The 21,407-nt window shown below is 43.6% G+C and overlaps 1 protein-coding gene across 9 annotated transcripts in view; it reads left to right on the forward strand.

The window, feature by feature from the left end:
- The window catches only part of SNTG1 (syntrophin gamma 1), a 781,246-nt gene that overhangs the window by 480,083 nt on the left and 279,756 nt on the right, over window positions 1-21,407 (forward strand). For all 9 annotated transcript variants that reach the window (XM_068237377.1, XM_068237369.1, XM_068237370.1 and 6 more), the window contains one exon: window positions 8,424-8,479. In XM_068237377.1, the coding sequence (XP_068093478.1) occupies window positions 8,453-8,479 (27 nt within the window). In that variant the 5' untranslated portion in view covers window positions 8,424-8,452. The remainder of the gene's footprint in view (window positions 1-8,423; window positions 8,480-21,407) is intronic.

Raw genomic sequence — 21,407 nt, forward strand, 5'->3', positions numbered from 1 at the left:
TGTGGTTTGCACAACAATAGATTGAAGAGAATCAACCTGAAGACCTGTACAAATCTCAGCAGGGGTGAATAACACCTTGCACCAGAAAATAAAAAAAGTCGGTAATTCTAGTGTTATAAACCATGCCAGGTGACTTGCTGTCATGCTGAGCTTTTTAAGTTAAGTTGTTTGAGTTCCACACCTGCAACAAGCATGCAGCCATTGGAGTCAGACCAGTGAAAGCATCTGATCTGCATGCTCTCTGTGATCCAGTGACTTAGAGGAAGAGAAATGAAGGGGGCAGTGGCAGTAGTGTTGGGCGAACAGTGTTCGCCACTGTTCGGGTTCTGCAGAACATCACCCTGTTCGGGTGATGTTCGCGTTCGGCCGAACACCTGATGGTGTTCGGCCTTTTAAGTTCGGGTTCGCCCCGAACTTCTAATGGCCGCCGAACAGGACCGAACAGGGCCCCTGTTCGGCCGAACAGGGCCCTGTTCGGCCGAATACTGCCCCCCTATGGGGTCGCAGGCATAAGGGGGGAGCATGCCCCGATCGCGGGGGGGGGTCGGAAATTCCCCCCACCCCCTCCGCTAGCGCTCCCCCCTCTGCCCGCTTCCCCATTCAAAAGTTTAAGCAAAGTACCTGTAGTGGATGGCCTGGCAGTGGGCGGCACTGTGGAGTGAGGAGGAGGAGTCCGGAGAGTGACGAGTTGAGGGAGGCCGGGCAGCGGGCGTGAGGTCAGAGAAAGGGCGGAAGTACCACAAGGGTACTTCCGCTGAACCGCCCGCTGCCCGGCCTCCCTCAACGCGTCACTCTCCGGACTCCTCCTCCTCACTCCACAGTGCCGCCCACTGCCAGGCCATCCACTACAGGTACTTTGCTTAAACTTTTGAATGGGGAAGCGGGCAGAGGGGGGAGCGCTAGCGGAGGGGGTAGGGGGAATTTCCGACCCCCCCCGCGATCGGGGCATGCTCCCCCCTTATGCCTGCGACCCCATATGGCCCCCAAAAGCTGGATGTTCGGAAAGTTCGGGGTTCGGCCCGAACATGCCGAACATCTCGGCCATGTTCGGCGAACTTACCCGAACATCCAGGTGTTCGCCCATCACTAAGTGGCAGCCTCCTTATTTTACTCACTTCAGGTTGCCTTTTACTTGAAGTAAAAAAAAAAGGTGGTGTCTAGGAGTCCAGGAGTTGTAGAGTTGTAAAGCCTGGGTTGCTGTATTTGTAATTTGCGGTTTCCTATCCCGTCTGGCACCCTCACTGAACATTTGTAAAAGGTAAAGAGTTTTGCCATTCAAAGCAAATTTACTGGAGCAGGGCAAAATTGTTTTAAAGAGGATCTGTAACCTCAAAAAATCCCCTGGGGGGTACTCACCTCGGGTGGGGGAAGCCTCAGGATCCTAGTGAGGCTTCCCACGCCGTCCTCTGTCCCACGGGGGTCTCGCTGCAGCTCTCCGTGCAGCGGTGACGTAATATTTACCTTCCTGGCTCCTGCGCAGGCGCTCTGACAGCTGTCGGCTCCGAACTACACGGAAATACCCGATCGCCGTCGGGTCTGCTCTACTGCGCAGGCGCAAGTTTCCGGCGCCTGCGCAGTAGAGCGGACCCGACTGAGATCGGGTATTTCCGTGTAGTTCGGAGCGGAAAGCAGCCACAGCGCCCCCGCTGGAGCCAGCAAAGGTAAATATTGAACTGACAGTCGGCACAGTCGCCGACTGTTCAGAGGGCTGCAGCGAGACCCCCGTGGGACAGAGGACGGCGTGGGAAGCCTCATTAGGATCCGGAGGCTTCCCCCACCCGAGGTGAGTACCCCCCAGGGGATCTTTTTGAGGTTACAGAGTCTCTTTAAAGTTTCAAGTGAATCTTGTGCTAATAACAAGGTGACACACAACCCCAATTTGACAAAGGCCTGTGTGCTAAAAAGTTGTTTTTTTCTGTGGCTATGATACCACTAAATAAACCAAGCTAAAATTGCAAAATCCAGGTGAAGACCCGGCCTTTTGTATTCTCTGCAGTGACACACAACCCTAATTCAGAACCGCAAATTAAAATTTACCTATACTTTACATAAGTTTTTGAGTGCATTGGTGCCCCAGTGCAGCACCGAACGGTTCCAGTCATTCAGGAGCAATTAGTCACTCTCTCATTGATCTCTTTTAGCCTGAAATGTTCATTGGCTGTGGAGATGTCACAAACATTCAATTTTGCATTTGTGAATGGCGAACGCGAACTTCCACAAATGGTCGCAAACAGGCGAACTCAGCAAACCTCCGTAGATGTCATTGGACAGGCACATTTTAAAACCTGCAAAGACTGTTTCTGGCCACAAAAGTGATGGAAAATTTATTTAAGGGGTCTAACACCTGGACTGTTGCATGCCAGAGGGAGATCCATGCCAAAAGTCCCACCAAAAATTACAACGTTGACGTAAAGTCTGGTTTTAATCCCTAAAGGGCAGAAATCACTTTATGCACAGCTCTGGGTGTCAGTGGGCTGTGGAGAATCTCACACACAGTAATGCAATAGTACTATCAGAATACAGTGAAATAATAATGCACTGGAGTGGTTCTGTGTGTGTAACTTAATGAGGCAACAACAATAGCAGTAGTAAAAGTAGTACAGAGGCGCCAACAGGGTAAAAACAATATTTCTTTAAAATGGATAAAATGAAGTAGGTAGCGGTGGACTTACCCCTCCAAAACAGACACAAAAATTGCTGTTTTAAGCAAAAATCAGTTTATTTACATGCTCCAATAAATAGGAGCATATCACCAATGCGGTCCGGTACATAGCCTGGCGCCTCCGGTACATAGAGGCGCCAGGCTATGTACCGGACCGCATTGGTGATATGCTTCTATTTATTGCCTGAGGAAGTGGGATATACCCGCGAAATGCGTTGCACCTTTTTCGGAGTATGTAAATAAACTGATTTTTGCTTAAAACAGCAATTTTTGTGTCTGTTTTGGAGGGGTAAGTCCACCGCTACCTACTTCATTTTATCCATTTTAAAGAAATATTGTTTTTACCCTGTTGGCGCCTCTGTACTACTTTTGCAGTTGTTTCCACCCCTGGTGGAGGGAAATTCTTCTTTTTTCCCGATCTACAGAGAGCGACTTCTTAATCCTGAGTGGGGACAGGTCTAATCTCCTCACCTGCCTTCATAGTGGTTACCTGGACGGTAACCCTTGTTTGTGAGTATAATCTACCTATACTTACCTTCCATACCCAATTTACAGTACATACTACACTATACTGGGCTCTTGGCGTCTTCCCTTATATTTTGACAATAGCAGTAGTGTGCACACAACTCTGGGTGTTTGCTGTGGAGTGTCACATACAGAGAAATGCAACACATTGGCACTTTCAGGACACAAGTATCTAGCAGGACACATGTGAGCTGGAGGATGGTGTTTTTATTTTTATTTATACAGGTAACACTGAATTTCAATAATTTTAAGGGCACACTGCCCAGTTATGTTTGGGGTCATGTACCTAATATTAATTGGATTTTCGGGCAACACTAATTATCTTTTGGGGGTAAAATTACCTAATTACATTTTGAGCAAAAATTGCCTATTTACATTTTGATAAACACACTGCCTAATTATGTTTTAGGGCACACTGTCTAATAATTTTGTCTCTTGAGAGACTGCTGCCTAATCATGTTCTTGTGGGGGAAGTTGCTTAACTGTTGGGCAGCACAGGGCAGTGGTTGGCACACTTGCCTTGCAGCACTGGGTCTCCAGTTCGAATCTCAGCCAAAACAGTGAAGTGGCAAAAGTATATACTTCAGACGATGTTGGTGCTACATAAATACTAAATAATCATAATATTACTTGGGGTGACATGCTTCCTAATTATGTTCTAGAGAATACAGAGGCGCCAGCAGAATAAAAGTAGTACCAATTTAAAACCAATTAAAATGTGGGTGGTAATGGTGGGCATACCAACCCAACAATAAGCACAACCACTTTGTATGGTATAGATAATATTAAATTTAATTAGTACTCCAAACAAGAAAAACAGATTGCAATGTTTTTCACGGGTTCCAAGCCCGCTTCCTCAGGCAAAACACATACAAGCAGGAGCAACTGAAGCAAATGGAAAAACAACAAAATGTCCATATAAAATAACCATAACGACCACAATAAAGTGGTGTCCTCACCCATCCACCAGGTGGATAATCACGTACTAGAGAATAGAGGTGCCAGCAGAATAAAAGTAGTACCAATTTAAAACCAATTAAAATGTGGGTGGTAATGGTGGGCATACCTACCCAACAATAAGCACAACCACTTTGTATGGTATAGATAATATTAAATTTAATTAGTACTCCACTATATATATGGTGTGCGTGTGTGTGTGTATATATATATATGTTTTTCTTAATATATTTTTTATTTCTTATGTGTCTTTTATATGCATATACATGAATTTTTGTGAAAGTACTATATTGAAGAGGTTCAGATTAGCTCTTAGCTTAGATGATTTGTTTTTTAGATGATGATTATTGAGGATTGATTATTTATTATTGATGATTATTGTGGTCGTTATGCACATTATTGACGATTATTGTGGTCGTTATGGTTATTTTATATGGACATTTTGTTGTTTTTCCTTTTGTTTCAGTTGCTCCTGCTTGTATGTGTTTTGCCTGAGGAAGCAGGCTTGGGACCCGTGAAAAACATTGCAAACTGTTTTTCTTGTTTGGAGTACTAATTAAATTTAATATTATCTATACCATACAAAGTGGTTGTGCTTATTGTTGGGTAGGGACGCCCACCATTACCACCCACATTTTAATTGGTTTTAAATTGGTACTACTTTTATTCTGCTGGCACCTCTATTCTCTAGTACCTGATTATCCACCTGGTGGATGGGTGAGGACACCACTTTCTTCTTCACAGAGAGCGACTTTTTAATCTGAGCGGGGACAGGGCAATCCAGTTTTGTGAGTATAATTTATCTCTACTTGCGTTCTACACCAATTGTTTTACAATAATACACTATTGGGGGTTCTCGATTGTCTCTTTTCTTCCTAATTGTGTTGTTTGGGAAGACATGCTGACTTATTTTTATTCATTTATTTTTTTATTTTTTTATTTTTTTTTGGGGGGGGGGGGGCACATTACCCCATTCTGAATTACATTATCAAATAATGCTACCTAATTATGTTGTTTGGTTTATTTGGTGAATCACATTGCCTAATTATGTTGTTTGTGGAGACATGGTGACTAATTCTGTTGCTGGGGGTGGCACAATGCCTTGTTATGTTGTTTGGGGCATACTATACCAAATGATGATGATCTGTGTGATAGGCTGTTTCATTATGGTGTGAGAGAATATGCAACCTATTGATGTTGTTTGGGGGATATGCCTGCTTAATTATGATCTAGAATTCTAGGAGTGGTTATTATGGAAGACAGTACATATACTTTCTAATTTATTATGCCTGGTTTGCATGTTTGTATGGTAGTTGAGGCTTATTTTTTTTTACTTTGAAGAGATGGACACTTTGTTCAAACTTTTCCAGTGAATTACCTCTGCTTTCTAGTTACACATCTGCTTGCAAGGTTCAAATACCAAGGGTATCCAGAAAATAACAGCTATTTGCTTCTAGCCACCATTTGTGATGCTCTTTCTGTGTAATTTTTAACGTGCATCTGTCAGACTAGCCTCTTCTCCCCCCCTGGACTGCTTGTCACGTGACTGCAAAATGCTAGTAAGAGCTGGTTCACACTGCAAGAGCTTCTTCTAAGGGCTTGTGATTTTAAAACCTCTTGCAGATGTAATGTTATGTGTGTGTTCTACTAGAGCGATGTGATTTTATGAAAATCACCCATAGCATTGCATTAGCAAGAGCTCTTCAAATCACTAGTGCTAAAAAAGCTCTTGCAGGGTGAACCAGGCCTAACAGTTTGTTCAGCAGCATTAACATGAACCCGCCAGCCTCATCCCTAATCCCTGCAACCCATAGGTGAGGAGTGTAGTACTACAACAGAGGTATTCAATACCTTGTAAAAAGATAGGATAAATGCTTACATAAAGAAGGTTATCATTAGAGATGATCAATGAGATGCAAATATTTCCAAAATTATGCAAATTTTTATGCAAATGTATAAAGTTTGAAAATGGACCAATCAGTTTAAACCAGGGGTCTCAAACTCAATTTACCCGGGGGCCGCAGGAGGCAAAGTCAGGGTGAGGCTGGGCCGCATAAGGGAGTTCACGTGTCCCCGCCGCAAAACGAGGGCTGCAGAGCCCCCAAATCGCCCCGGGGGCAATCCGCCGGCATTTCCTGGAAGGGACAGAGCTTTCAGCTTCAGCTCTGCCCCTCCTGACGTCAATCGCGGCGGATCGCCGCCTCTGCCCGCCCCTCTCACTCTTCCTTCACAGAGAGGGGCGGGGGAAAGGCGGCGATCCATTCAGCGATTGACGTCAGGAGAGGCAGAGCTACAGCTGGAAGCTCTGCCCCTCAGCGCAGTCGTGGATGTTTGCACGGGGGATTTGGGGGTCTGCAGCCCTTGTTTAGCGGCGGGGATGCGGCGGATTACTTGGGAGCACTGAAGCGAACTATAAGGTAAAATGGGCAAATATAGTTCGCTTCCGTGTCTCTTTTGCTTTTGCCGGCAGGCAGGGCCGTTTTAAGCAACAATGGGGCCCCAGAGCAAAATAAACCTGCCCTCCCCCCCCCCCCAACAGATACCCTGGAACAAAAATCGGCATTAAGGGACCTTTTTTGCAGCTGGTATAGTCAGGGTGTGAAGCGCCAATCGGTCGGAGCTCCACATTCTGGCTACCCCAGCCTGCATGGGGGACAAGGGGTTAAAAAGTTTCAGGAGGGGGGACCCCACATAATTTAAAAAAAAAAAAATCCCCACACTCTAAACATAAAAAAAATAAAAAAAAGAATGGGAAAATAGGAAAAAATGCCAGGAATCTTCATACAGCCATATTGCGGCTGTATAGCGATCCCTGGCCAAAGCGCTGCGGCTGCGTATGGACCCCCTGGAAACCCTGTCTGGAAATGTATTGCTCTTTCTTTTGATACATGTAAAATTACACTACCGTTAGGTTTGCTACTAAAAGTGACATTTACCGCATTTAAAAGTATACTATTTTCCTTTGAAACTTTAAAATCGATTTTCTCAAAAACTATAAGGTCTTTTTGAAAAATTGTTTTTTCCTCTTATTCCTAATGATCTCCTTAACATATCTTGCAAATTTAGGGTTTCTAGCATTTTAGGTGGATTTGCTATTAACCATTAAAGTCGGCGGGTTTTTAAATATGTATTTTTTTCCTTTGCAACTTTAAAATCGATTTTCTCAAAAACTATAAGGCCGATTTGAAATTTTTTTTTCCTCTTGTAGCCACTGGGGGCCCCTACAAGCTCTGGGTCCCTGGGGCCACAAAATGTTGTATCGCGGGCCGCAAATGGCCCGCGGGCCGCGAGTTTGAGACCCCTGGTTTAAACCCAGGTTTAAATTGATTGATTTATTTTCAAGCTGCATATATTTGCATACAAATCTGCATACATGTGCATCAACTCAGAAGAATTTGCATATCTGTGATCATCCCTAGTGATCATGTGAAGAAATAAGAAGATGCAGTGTAACTAAAATAAAATAAATAAAATGTTTCCTTAATCGATTAATTGAAAATGGCTGTTACTTGCCAGGTGATCCGTGTATATTATTTGGCCATGCCAACAGACTCTTAAGCTACGTACACACATGCGACAACGATCGTTCGTTATGAACGACGAACAAACTTTTAATTGAAGAAAGAACGACCTAAGTAAAGTTAGTTTTAAAAGGTGTGTAACGATCTGATCGGTAAAACAAATGTTACATCACATAAAGCAACTATTGCGCTTGCACATAAAAATGAAACGTTCCATGGAGAAATAGCGAAATGCACATGTCAAGCCTAGTACGAACAACAGTTTTCCAACGATGTACTACTTTTGCAAACAATCATCGTTGGGAAAAATCCGCCAAGCTAGATCGTTTGTTTTGAACGATCTAGCTCGTCCGTCGTTAGACTTAATGGTCGTTGGCTGCTTTTTTCAAACGATCGTCATTTGAAATGATCGGGGAACGATCGTTTCAAACGACTATAGTCGCATGTGTGTACACACCTTTATGGCCTTGCCTACTTTTTGTTGCGGTGTCCTACATTTGACATACAGTAACTTGCCCCTCCATTGGTGCCCAGAGATGCCCTGACCATCTGAGATCCTTGCATCGTCCATTAGTGTCTCAGTCCAGAAGCACACCAATCCTCCGCCAAAAAAGAAAACCTGTAAAGTTCAAACCATGATTCATGGTACTAATTACAGAATAAAATCTTTGGTTAAAGTAGGACTTTATCTGTTTATCTTTTTTCTATCTATTATGATTTGCATTAACCTATATATTACTTTTATTTAATTCTTTCAGACGGACTATCACTATCTGTGCTACGGCATATGGATTTCCGGACGACATGTGATGAGGTAAGATTTGTCAAATGCTGTGTGAAATAGTGTTTGAAAAATTATTGCTTTTGCCTCACAAATTTAGGGTAGATCACATGAATATTTTTATTATTTAGGATAAACATTTTTTAAGGTGTATGAAGGGTGAAGGGAAGTGGGGATTATTGTTACTTTATTTACTGGTCTTGACTTTCTATTTTATTGAAGCAGATCATTTTGGCGCGAGCTCTAACCCGTTCTTCGCCTGACCTGGGCGGCGCCATAGACATAATGTTATGTCTATGGCTGCACAGCAGTGTAGTTCAGATGCCGACGATCTGCTGGACCCCAAATTACTTCTCCCTGAGTTGTTATGACTCGGGGAATAGTGATTAATGATCCGGGCAGGAAGGTGGCATAGTGGTTAGCGCTTTCACTTGCAGCGCTGGGTCCCTGGTTCGAGTCCCAGCCAGGTCAACATCTGCAAGGAGTTTGTATTTTCTCCCCGTGTTTGTGTGGGTTTCCTCCGGGAACTCTGGTTTCCTCCCACATCCCAAAAACATACAGATAAGTTAATTGGCTTCCACCTAAATAGAGAAAAGATACATACACTACACATACACATAGGATATATGACTATGGTAGGGACTAGATTGTGAGTTCCTCTGAGGGACAGTTAGTGACAAGCCAATATACTCTGTACAGCGCTGCGGAAAATGTCGGTGCTATATAAATACTAAATAATATTAATAATAAACGCTTCCCCGAATTTGTGCGGCAGCAGGGTGAGCTGTCATTCGGCTCATCCTTCGTCAAATCACGGGAGGTGAGAACAAGTGTATGCAACCTTATTGGCCCCTGTACTTCGTGTGACTACAATCTTATAATAAAACGTTATTTGTAATCTACAATGTTTATTTAATGTCTTTTATATTTTTCTTTAAGTGGCCTCTAGTTGAGAGAAAAAGAACAGGCTGTATCTGCTTGCCTGGCATTGTTTTCATTCTTGCAGCTTCAATTTTTTTTAGTCAATTCCCAAAAGGGAAAAATGCTGCTGTTGATATATCTAAAGTTAGCGTGCCAGCTCCATTTTAATCAGTGTGACATCTTGAGGAATTGGCGTGATTTTAAATGAAAACTATTTTCTCACATCACAAGAGTATTTCTGCTGAGTAATTGTCATATCCTGTTGTCTTTGTAAGAGTAGAATTAGATTAATTTGGGTAAATACATTCAAGCACATGCTGGCCTCTTACCAGCATCGGTGCTGCCAGGCAGCTAGATTGTGAGTAGACATTTGAAAAAGTCTGATCTTCTAAATAGAGAAGGATCTAAAGACCTATTTAAATTAGTTGGATTAATTGGCAAAGGCAGGGATAAAGTCTAGTGTCAACGTCATGCTTTGTGACAAACTATACATGTAGAGTTAGACAGATTTTCCATTTGTTATTTCCATATTCATGACAAGAAAATCAAAGATTCAGGCAAGGAGCATACTTGCCACAATTGCAAGTGTTTTGCTGCAGTATGGGAAATGTGCACCCACAAGTAATTCATTTTGCTGCAATGAAAAATCGCACATAAAAACTAAAAGTCACATGTGGAAAATGCAAATGAAAATGCAATCGTGGCACCATGATAAAAATGAAAAACTGTATGCAATATTGCCGTGTCCTGTATGCAACCTGCATTAAAGGGAACCTAAACTGAAAAGAATATGGATGTTACTTTTTAAACCATACCAGTTCCCTGGCAGTCCTGCTGATCTCTGAGTGCAGCAGTGACTGAATCACACACCTGAAACAAGCATGCAGCTAATCCAGTCTGACTTCAGTCAGAGCACCTGATCTGTATGCTTGTTCAGGGGCTGTGGTTAAAAGCATTAGAGACACAGGATCAGCAGGAGGGTCAGGCAACTGGTATTATTTTAAAAGGAAAAAAATCCATATCCTTCTCAGTTTAGGTTCCCTTTAAAATCTGACCACTTGCTGTAAATTGTGTGCCATTTAGAATAATAAATGATACTTTTGATTGTTGAATATTAATTCGGGTAGTAATGCTTGAAGTGCTATACTGAAACCTCTGATTCTGGTCACATTTTTGACAACAACCACCACACTGCATGGTTATGTACAACTTTATGTAGTGCAAAGCCTCATTGCATTTTGTATGGATTCTTCTTGAAATTGGTTAAAATTAAACAGCCCAAATAAACTGTGCAGCTGTCTGAAGCAGAACTCTTTAGATCTATCAAAACAATACCTTTAATGTTGGTCACTCATGCAGTAATCTAATGAGCTCAATTTAAAGAGAAACTGTAATTAAAAGAAAAACATTGGGGGATACTTACCTCGAGAGGGGGAAGCCTCTGGATTCTTTTGAGGCTTCCACCATCCTCCTTATGGGGGATAGCAAACCTCTGCACTCTCATTTCAATATAGCCCAAAAAATATTCCACGCTGTAGCTACATGCTGTATAATTCACCTACCTGATTGGAAAGGGAACAGAGACTGCAGCGGAACGAAAAATGTATCAAAGTTTTTCTGTCTGGATGAGCATAGCAGCAGCACTTATCCAATCAGCGTGGAGAGGATGGAGCCAAGGGAATCCTGTTAAGGACTTGCCCCTGTTGGTAAGCCACTCCCTGATGAAGACCGGAAGTGTCGGTCGAAACTAGTCGGCTTGTGCTGCCTCACACCGCCGACCTGAACCCACCGATTAGGCCTACCTCCCCGTGACGGCTTGGAACTCTGTCGAGCGGCTCCTCTATAGGACTTCTAGCTGGCCAGTAGAAGCGGCTCTCCTGTGAGAGACGGCGCTCCAAGTCTATAGCGCAGTGCAGGGATGGAAGGATACCGTGGCGCACTGAGATCTGGTGAGACAGGAGCGCTGACCTCAAGAGCAAAGGTAGAGGTTGAGAGCCATGCTAGACCAGTAACCTAGATAAGGAGAAGAGTAGAGCCTGCTAATGGAAGAGTGATGACACATACACACAAAGTTAACAGGGGCCCCTGCAGAGAGGTACTATCTTCTCTTATCCTTCTATGTGGATTAAAGCAGCAAGATTTGTGAGTATAAGCAAAGTCCCTATGGCTGTGATCTGAGCGCTGTGGACTGCCTTGCTTTGCTTCGATACACAGATGACTGCTTTTTATGTCACTGGACTTGCTGATTAGTACAGTCACCTGGACTATTTCTCTGGCTTGAGGTTTAGGGACTTGCTCCCATATCGAACATTTGATCCTAGAAGGTAATCGGAAAAGGTTGGAGTGATATCTTCTGTAACTGGGCCCGTGTGTATGGTGTCATGGCTGATGGTGTGTTCGGTCGGGCGGTGTGATGCAGTTTTGTACAACAGCGCTGCTGCATTTAATGATGTGTCTAGGCACACTTTTTATACTTTGGTAAATCACTAAGAAATCAATAAATCCATTTTTTATTCATGTCAATCCTGTCACAGTGTAATTGTCTGGTAACAATTGTGGTGGTTGGGTTCTAACTACCTAGTGAAGGGCTAGAATTATGGGTAATTGACTGTCAACCCTCCTTCCCCTCTCCCCTTAATACCCCCATCCTCCTAAGCCTTAGGGATCTAGCTCTGGCAGCACCCGAAATACAGCCGACAATGGGGTTGGCTGTTGCGCAGTAGCGCCTGCAATATTTACCTTTCCTGGTCCAGTGCAGGTGCAATAGCGGCTTTCCGGCCGGCCTCAAGCAGAAATAGCCGAGCCAGATCAGTCCACTCTACTGCACAGGCAAGAGTCACCTGCGTCTGCACAGTAGAGTGCACACGATTGCGCTTGGTTATTCCCGCTTAAGCCCAATTGGAAAGCTGCTACTGCGCCTGCACTGGATTATGGTAGGTAAATACAGTATTTATCTCTATAGTGTTCAGGGACTTCCAGCTCTGGATCATGGAGGGTGAAGAGGATCGGGGAAAGCCTCATTATGATCCAGAGGCTTCCCCCTCCTGAGGTGATTATATGGTGGGGGGAGGGGGTTATTACAGATTTTCTTGAAGCTCTTTTTTATATTTATAGTACACTGTAGAAATTATGAAGTATGAGGATAAAGAAACAGTTTTGAATCAGAATGATACTATTTATTGGCTAACTTTAAAAGCATTGGGACTAAAAGTTCAGCTGTTCAGCCTTTATCAGACTTGAATCCTGTATACTGACAAGTTGTCGGAGCACACCGCTATATACATGCAACAACAAAAGGGGATACATAGATTGTTTTGGGAAACATATAGTATGCGGATGAAAAGGATTATACATAATTTAAAATTTGAACATTTGGAGACTCTAATACTGCTTAATTGCAATGAAATTTGCTAAAGATTACTCTACCAGACTGCAGCATATGTGGATAGCTTTAGGCTGGTTTCACAGTGGGACGTTACAGGCGCACGTTAGAGCAGCCTGTAACGCAGCCCACCGCACAGTAATGAAAAATCAATGGGGCTGTTCACAGTGCGGACGTTGCGTTACATTGTAACGCTGCGTCACAAGACAACGTACTGCATGCAGTACTTTGGACGCGGCTGAGCCGCGTTAGACTGCTTGCACATGCTCAGTAATGTTGGGGAGGAGCGGAGAGCGGCCAGGCACATGGCTAATTAATATGCACTGCACGTTATGACGTGCAGTGTTTACTTCCTGGAGCAGCCGCTCTGTGCGGCGATTGGCCGGCGGGACCACGTGATGCCGCATGCGCACAAGAGTGCGCATCACGGCATCACTGACGCCAGAGTGAGCTGCACAACGCGGCTCACTCTGACGTCCAGATCCAGCACCACCAGGCGTTGAGTTAGGGGGACGTTAGGCGACCTTAACACCCCCTCTAACGCAACGTCCTGGTGTGAAATTAGCCTTAAAGAAAACTTTTGCTTAAAGCATAACTTAAACAGATGAGACACATTCCACATTTTCCAGTAACAAGCAACTCATTTTATTTTTTTTTTGCTTGGGAGCTGCCATCTTCCTGGGGATGTCAGCATTATGCACAGAACATGGACAATTCAGATTATTTAAAGCTTGATGTTCTGCTTAAACAGTGGTTCTCCTCATTAAAGTTATCCTTTGGAAGGATATACAGTATATCTATGACTAATCTCCCTAAACTTCATGTTTTTGAACATGTTTGAGTCCCCTTGGAAGCTTTGCAACTCCTACAAAGTTTCATAAGATACCACGTTCTGGAATGCTTTTGAGGCAGAAGCATGGTGGGCTTGGGATACCAGATATAGCTAAATATTATTTAGCATGTAGTTCCATGGACATGCCATGTGCTTAGTCTAAATGGATGGGAATCGGAAAAACAATTGTTGGCCCCTGTTCATCTATGCTGCTTCCTCTGGCTGAATGGAACGTAAGTGCCTATTCTTCCCTTATGAAAAAAATAGAATGGAACATAAGTGCCTATTCTTCCCTTATGAAAAAAATAGAAAATGTATTAAGAATATTTGTCATTGACAGTTTTCGATTCCTTCTGGTACAAAAAGTATCCCTTTCTCTATAACCCATGTGTCCCTAACAGCTATTCTTCTATGATAATTCTCTCCATGGTGTACCAAATTCTCCCTCTTCCTTTTGGGATTGCACACTTATTAGACCCTTTTGGAAAATGGTGGCAAAATTACTGAGTGACATTTGGGAGAATCAGGTAGAATGTAGACCTCTGGGTTATGCTCTCCCTAAGCATTCTCATAAAGGTAAAACAAATTGACAGCTTGTATCTTGAATGTGACTAAACGCTCCATTGCTGGTCTCTGGCACTCTCCTACCCCTGCAACTAAAGATATGTTGATGGATCAAATCTTATAGGTCTAGCGTAAGGAAGAACTTACCGCTAGGGTTAATGACTTCCTCAACATGTTTCATGATATCTGGCTACCCTGTGATACATGGGCTTCCATACAGGATGTTATTTAAGGGGTTTCGGATATCTCAACTGGTTTTTGGGAATACAGCTTCCACTGACCTCAGACCTTTTTAACCTTTTAGCAGCCAAGTACAGTAAAACTTTATGTGGCTGCAGGGCCAATTTTTTTCTGCCACTGGGAAATAGTTCATTCCCCAGCCTGGCACGCTATGCAGATTGGCAGGGAGCTGTTACTTTTTCCTTTCCGGACGACTAGATTGGAATGCAGAAGAGGATTCCGGGATTGCAGCTCCACCATTTGGAGGAAAAGAAGAAGCGGATCTAGCCGTCCAGACAGGTAATTATAAAAACGCTTCCTGCACCGCTCTGCATAGCTATGTTAGGCAGCAAAACTATTCATGATGGCTGTGAATGCCCTGCCAGGAGTTGTGCAGGGCTGCTAAAAGCTTAAAGAGAATCTGTAACGTCAAAACGTCCCCTGAGGGGTACTCACCTCGGGTGGGGGAAGCCTCAGGATCCTAATGAGGCTTCCCACGCCGTCCTCCGTCCCTCAGGGGTCTTGCTGCAGCCCTCCATACAGCGGTGACATCAATAGTTACCTTTCCGGCTCCTGCGCAGGCGCTCTGACGGCTGTCGGCTCGGAAGTGGGCGGAAATACCCGATCGCCGTCAGGTCTGCTCTATTGCGCAGGCGCAAGTCTCCGGCGCCTGCGCAGTAGAGCGGACCCGACTGAGATCGGGTATTTCCATCTACTTCTGAGCCGAAAGCAGCCACAGCGCTCCCGCTGGAGCCAGCAAAGGTAAATATTGAATTGACAGTCGGGTCTGTCGCCGGCTGTTCGGAGGGCTGCAGCAAGACCCCATGGGACAGAGGACAGTGTGGGAAGACTCATTAGGATCCCGAGGCTTCCCCCACCCGAGGTGAGTACCCCCCAGGGGATGTTTTTGATGTTACAGAGTCTCTTTGAAGTCAACCGTGAGAGAGATATGGAGGTTGCCATATTTATTACCTTTTAAACAATACCAGTTGCCTGGCAGCAGAGGCATAGCTAGGGTTTTCAGTGCCCAGGGACAAAGACAGATTTTGCGCCCCCCTCTGGACAAAATGAGTGTGGCCACACATCAGAATGTGATCACAGTCATGGGTGGAATCAAAAGTTATTTAGATGGCTATATGTGCCCCCTTACCCCATTCAGATAGCCAGATGTGCCCCCCCTTTAAATAGCCAAATGTGCACCCCTTTAGTTAGTCAGATGTGCCTCCCCTAGAGATAGCCTTATTCTGCTGCTTCTGCAGAGGGAGGGAGAGAAGCAGGGGCACTTCGGGCAACCTGCGAGCTACCTCTCATGCACGTGTGGCTGCAATGGCCGTGCTGAGCACCCTCACAGTGCTGCGCCCAGGGAACATATGTTCCCCCTTGCCCACCCTTAGCTACGCCTCAGCCTGGCAGTCCTGCTGTGATCTCTTTGGCTGCAGTAGTGTCTGAATAACACACCTGAAACAAGCATGGGTCAGAAACATCTGATCTGCACGCTTTTTCAGGGTCTATGTCTAAAATAATTAGAGGCAGAAGCTCATCAGGGATCGGGCAACTGGTATTATTTAAAAGGAAATACATGTGGCAGCCTCCATACCCCTCTCACTTCAGGTTTCCCTTAGCACATTACGTGATTATGCTTGGAGTTGGTCCCTCTCTCCTATTTAGCATCTGCGGCAAAAGGATTTCATTGTTCTCCTTTTCCTGCTTTAATTTGAATGTTTTTGCTTTTGTCATTCTAATTTGGAAGTTATTACAAAAACTTCAAATTCTTTCATGGTAACATTATTATATATTTTGCATAATTTCTCAGTGTTTTATTTATCCCCATCACTGTATTCCTCTTATTAATTTGTGAATTGTTGACTGATTTGCTGCTGAGACAGTTCAATAATTTTCATTATTATTATTATTATTTTTCCTTTCTTTTCACTGTACCTTGTTTTTAAACTCAAAAAGATATGTAAAAAAAAAAGTTAAACAAGCTTATGTACTATGTGTCATCTTCGCCTGTCAGCAAAATGAACTAAGCATCTGTAGAAGGAAAACTGAATCTCTGCTTTGTTTGTACAAAAATATCTTAAATTGGAAGCACTGTTACTAGGATGCTTTTCTAAAATGAATCAGTGGCATTCATGCTTGATGTTTCCCTACATGTGATCGCTATATCTATGGCTGTATTACGTCGCTTTACTCAATAAACTCATGATGTAAGCTAAAAGTATCTCACATTCTCCCAGGGATGGTCGTAGTCAGACAACTTCGCTACGCTGGAACTATGCGTAGTTTTACGAAATTATGCTTCGCCAAACTATGGCTCTGAAATCAAATATTCGTTTTGTGTGCATTTCGTAGACTATGCGTTAAAATACATAATTACGCGTAGTGCGAAGCGTAGTTTATGCGGTTGCTTATGCCCGTATGCAGAACATTTTACGCATTAATTCCACTTTAAACGCTTACACCAGGAACTCTTCTACACGTACATTCCCCTTTCCAATGCGTAAATTTGTAAGCATACAATCACAAGCGGAAAATTAGACGAGAGTAACGCATTCGTAGTGCACTACGCAATACACTTGTTAACTACGCATAGTGGGCGTAAGCTACGCGTATCGGCTTACATCTCATGTATTATTTACTGGGCCCCATGCATCACTGATGCTCATATTTCAGTGTCCCAAATGCACCTAAGGAAAAAGACACCCCAAACAAGTACAAGATAATCTTAAAAAAAAGTACTAAGTAAGCACTGCAAAGTACAAATCAATACACAATACTGTATATTCATATTAGCCAGCATATGCAGCTCCTTGCCCACAATGCAAATACAGTTGCCTTCCCAGAATGATAAAAACAATTGTAATACCATAATAAAAAATAATTCATACAACAAGTGCAGAATTCATGTTGGCCAGATTACAACAGTGCAGCATTTATGCCAACAAATCAGCACAGCTCGTGACCCAAACCCCTCTCACCATGTACAAAGTGGAGCACTTAGTCTGGGGGCAGAACACATATTTTTTTTTTTTTTTTGTATTTTAGTTTTGAACTTTTAGCAAGATTAAGACCCTACAGTGGCTAATGGTAAAACTAGGTCTGCTCATATTCTGTTGCCAAGGTTGCAAAGAAGAGCAGTTTGAGATTACTATACGTTTCAGAAATAGGTGGCTGAAGGCTGAAATGGAAAGAGAATTCTTAAGAACATGAAACTGCATTGAGTTATACAGCACCCATCTATGATTATGACAATTCCATAATGAAAGCGGAATTGAACACTGAGCTATGGAAGTAGTCTCCATGGACCAACTGAGTATGACTTTGAGCCCAGAAATGCATTTTCAAAGACATGGTGACGTCATAATTTTTTTTTTCTCTGGTTGATGACTATAGCTGATGTTTATTAGGTAATCCTTAGCAGTGTTGTATAAAAAAACATGGGATTATAGTCACTAGATTAAAGGGACTCCGAGCAGTGCAAAAACTATGGAAAGATGCAGATCATTTTAAAGCTCTCTTTCTCCTCTTTCCAATGATATATAAACCAACACCCTACGCCTTTTAGTTTTCGTTATTTTCGCGATCGAAATTGCCGCGACTTCGATCGCAAAAATAGAGAAAACTAAAAGGCGTAGGGCGACGATTTAGGTGTCGCCAGAAATAGGAGAAAGAGAGCTTTAAAATGATATCCATCTTTGCATAGTTATATTGTATTACACAGGGCGACTTTTTCTCAAAGTCAGCAGCTCCATTCAGCAGAAAAAGTCGCCCTGTGTAATACAAGTAACTATGGAAAGATGGATATCATTTTAAAGCTCTCTTTCTGCTCTTTTTGGCTACACCTAAATCGTCGCCCTACGCCTTTTAGTTTTCTCTATTTTCGCGATCGAAGTCGCGGTCGCGGCAATTTCGATCACAAAAATAACGAAAACTAAAAGGCGTAGGGTGTTGGTTTATATATCATTGGAAAGAGGAGAAAGATAGCTTTAAAATGATCTGCATCTTTCCATAGTTTCTGCACTGCTCGGAGTCCCTTTAATCTAGTGACTATAATCCCATGTTTTTTATACAACACTGCTAAGGATTACCTAATAAACATCAGCTATAGTCATCAACCAGAGAAAAAAAAATTTATGACGTCACCATGTCTTTGAAAATGCATTTCTGGGCTCAAAGTCAAACTCAGTTGGTCCATGGAGACTACTTCCATAGCTCAGTGTTCAATTCCGCTTTCATTATGGAATTGTCATAATCATAGATGGGTGCTGTATAACTCAATGCAGTTTTGCCGCGACCGCGACTTCGATCGCTAAAATAGAGAAAACTAAAAGGCATAGGTGTCACCAGAAAGAGCAGAAAGAGAGCTTTAAAATGATATCCATCTTTCCATAGTTACATTGTATTACACAGGGCGACTTTTTCTGCTGAATGGAGCTGCTGACTTTGAGAAAAAGTCGCCCTGTGTAATACAATATAACTATGCAAAGATGGATATCATTTTAAAGCTCTCTTTCTGCTCTCTTTCTGCTCTTTCTGACGACCCCTAAATCGTCGCCCTACGCCTTTTAGTTTTCTCTATTTTCGCGATCGAAGTCGCGGCCGTGGCAATTTCGATCGCGAAAATAACGAAAACTAAAAGACGTAGGGCGGTGGTTTGTATATCATTGGAAAGAGGAGAAAGAGAGCTTTAAAATGATATGCATCTTTCCATAGTTTCTGCACTGCTCGGAGTCCCTTTAAAGCCAGATAGGAACCCAGTCATGTTTTGTGGATGTGCATTAGACACCTTAAATAAGGAATTTGATAGAGGTTACATTTTACATGTATTTGCAGTTGGCTTCACTCAGTTTTATATTTTGAATGTACTTGTTTATGCCACAATCATTTTCAGGAATGATTCAGGGATTAGCAAGAGCATGTTAACCTGCTGGGCGGTCTGGACGAGCTCAGCTCGTCCAGTACCGCCGGAGCCTGCCGCTCAGGCCCTGCTGGGCCGATTTGGCTGAAATAAAAAGCAGCACACGCAGCCGGCACTTTGCCAGCCGCGTGTGCTGCCTGATCACCGCCGCTCTGCGGCGATTCGCCGCGAGCAGCGGCGAAAGAGGGCCCCCCTAGCCGCCTGAGCCCTGCGCAGCCGGAACAAAAAGTTCCGGCCAGCGCTAAGGGCTGGATCGGAGGCGGCTGACGTCAGGACGTCGGCTGACGTCGATGACGTCACTCCGCTCGTCGCTATGGCGACGATATAAGCAAAACAAGGAAGGCCGCTCATTGCGGCCTTCCTTGTTTATTCTGGGCGCCGGAGGCGATCGGAAGATCGCCTCCGGAGCGCCCTCTAGTGGGCTTTCATGCAGCCAACTTTCAGTTGGCTGCATGAAATAGTTTTTTTTTTATTAAAAAAAAACCCTCCCGCAGCCTGCCTGGCGATCTTAATAGAACGCCAGGCAGGTTAAAGCACCACTACAGCAAAAAAGTAAGCAGTTACAATCTGACAGAACTGACAGGTTTTGGGATAGTCCATCTCCTCATTGGGGGGGGGGTTCTTTTTTTCAATAGCATTTCCTGATTGGCAGTTGCTAATTCTAACTGCTACAATACCCGCAGTACACATACTAGATTCCTGGCAGAGTTTCATCTAGCAGGTGTACAAATTTTAAAGGAGATCTGCAGTCCTCTATTTCAAATTAAAATGCCTGTATAGGTATGTTCCTTTACTTCCTACTACTTCTCAGTGTGTTATTGTGTATGCTACAGCCACATGTATATCTCCACCATAGTGGCTGGTAAATCACTTACAATATTGTTAAAAAGTATATAGAGGAAGAGACAAAGCGCTTCCCTCCGTGTCCGCCCTTTTGTAGCCCATTTTCGCCCTGTTGCCACCTTTTTTTTTTCATAACGCTGCCCCTCTGTGAGCTATCCTGCGTCCCAGCTTTTCCAGTTTATAGTTTTGAGAGTAAGGCAAGATGCGGTAAAGTGTGGCGCAATACATATGTATAAGGCCTCTTACACACTGCAAGTGATTCCGATTCAGATTCCGCTTTTTAATCAGTTTTTACATCCGATTCAGATTCCGATTTGCAGTGTGCAGGGAGCAAGCTGCAAATCAGAATCTGAATCGGATGTAAAAACTGATTAAAAAGCGGAATCGGAATCGCTTGCAGTGTGCAAGAGGCCTAAACGTGTATGTTCAGTGTGACTCCGCTCCCTGCCGATGTGTTCACTTTTTTTTCCCATTTACAAATTGACTTTATTGTGGGGAGGGGTCAATATGGCCATGACCCCAGAATTACTTCCGGGTTTATGGCCATATTGGAAAAAAAGAGCAGATTTATAAATACAAAATAAAGTGGGATGTCACACTGAGCTTATACATATGTTTATAAATAGGTTACAAGGGTTCTGATTGGAAATCAAAGGACATACACAATTGTTTGCAGGGACATTGTTGGGCAGGAGAATCTTCTCCAAGCTTTTGCTTGTGAGTCAGGGCCTGGCAGTTAGCTCAGGATGTGGGACTTGATGCAAAAGGCAAGGCTTAAAAAAGGGGAAGAATTCATAATGCAATGCTGTCACGCGTACCGCTCCCGGGATCGAGTGCCGGCTTCTCAAGCTTCAGTGCTTCAATGCAGTGCCGTCCTGTCATGTCAGCGCTGTCAGTTCAGTCTTGTCACGCCAGTCCTGTCCGTCCAATACTTATTCTCCTTCCCTAATGGCAAGGTAACCCCTCCCGGTCTTCTCATGTCTGGTGGAGCGGGGCAGTCCTAGAGCTCGTGATCTGGTGAGCACTAGCCAGCAAAGATGTCCGCCACCCATTAAGGGTGGTGGCCCATCATTCCTTTTAGGGTGTGCCGGCAAAGACCCGTGCTCACTTAGACTCCACACCCTGGGACCATGGGAGTGCCCGTAACAATGACCAGTGTCGAGCTAAACAGGACTCTAATAGATGCATTTATTCACTGGTTTGACTTATGTGGTAATTATAACCTTTTTCTGGTGTTACTTTTTCACACCGTACAATGCTTTTATATAGATTTTCCATT

The sequence above is a fragment of the Hyperolius riggenbachi genome, chromosome 5, assembly GCF_040937935.1.
Source record: "Hyperolius riggenbachi isolate aHypRig1 chromosome 5, aHypRig1.pri, whole genome shotgun sequence".
In the NCBI taxonomy this organism is placed as follows: Eukaryota; Metazoa; Chordata; class Amphibia; order Anura; family Hyperoliidae; genus Hyperolius; species Hyperolius riggenbachi.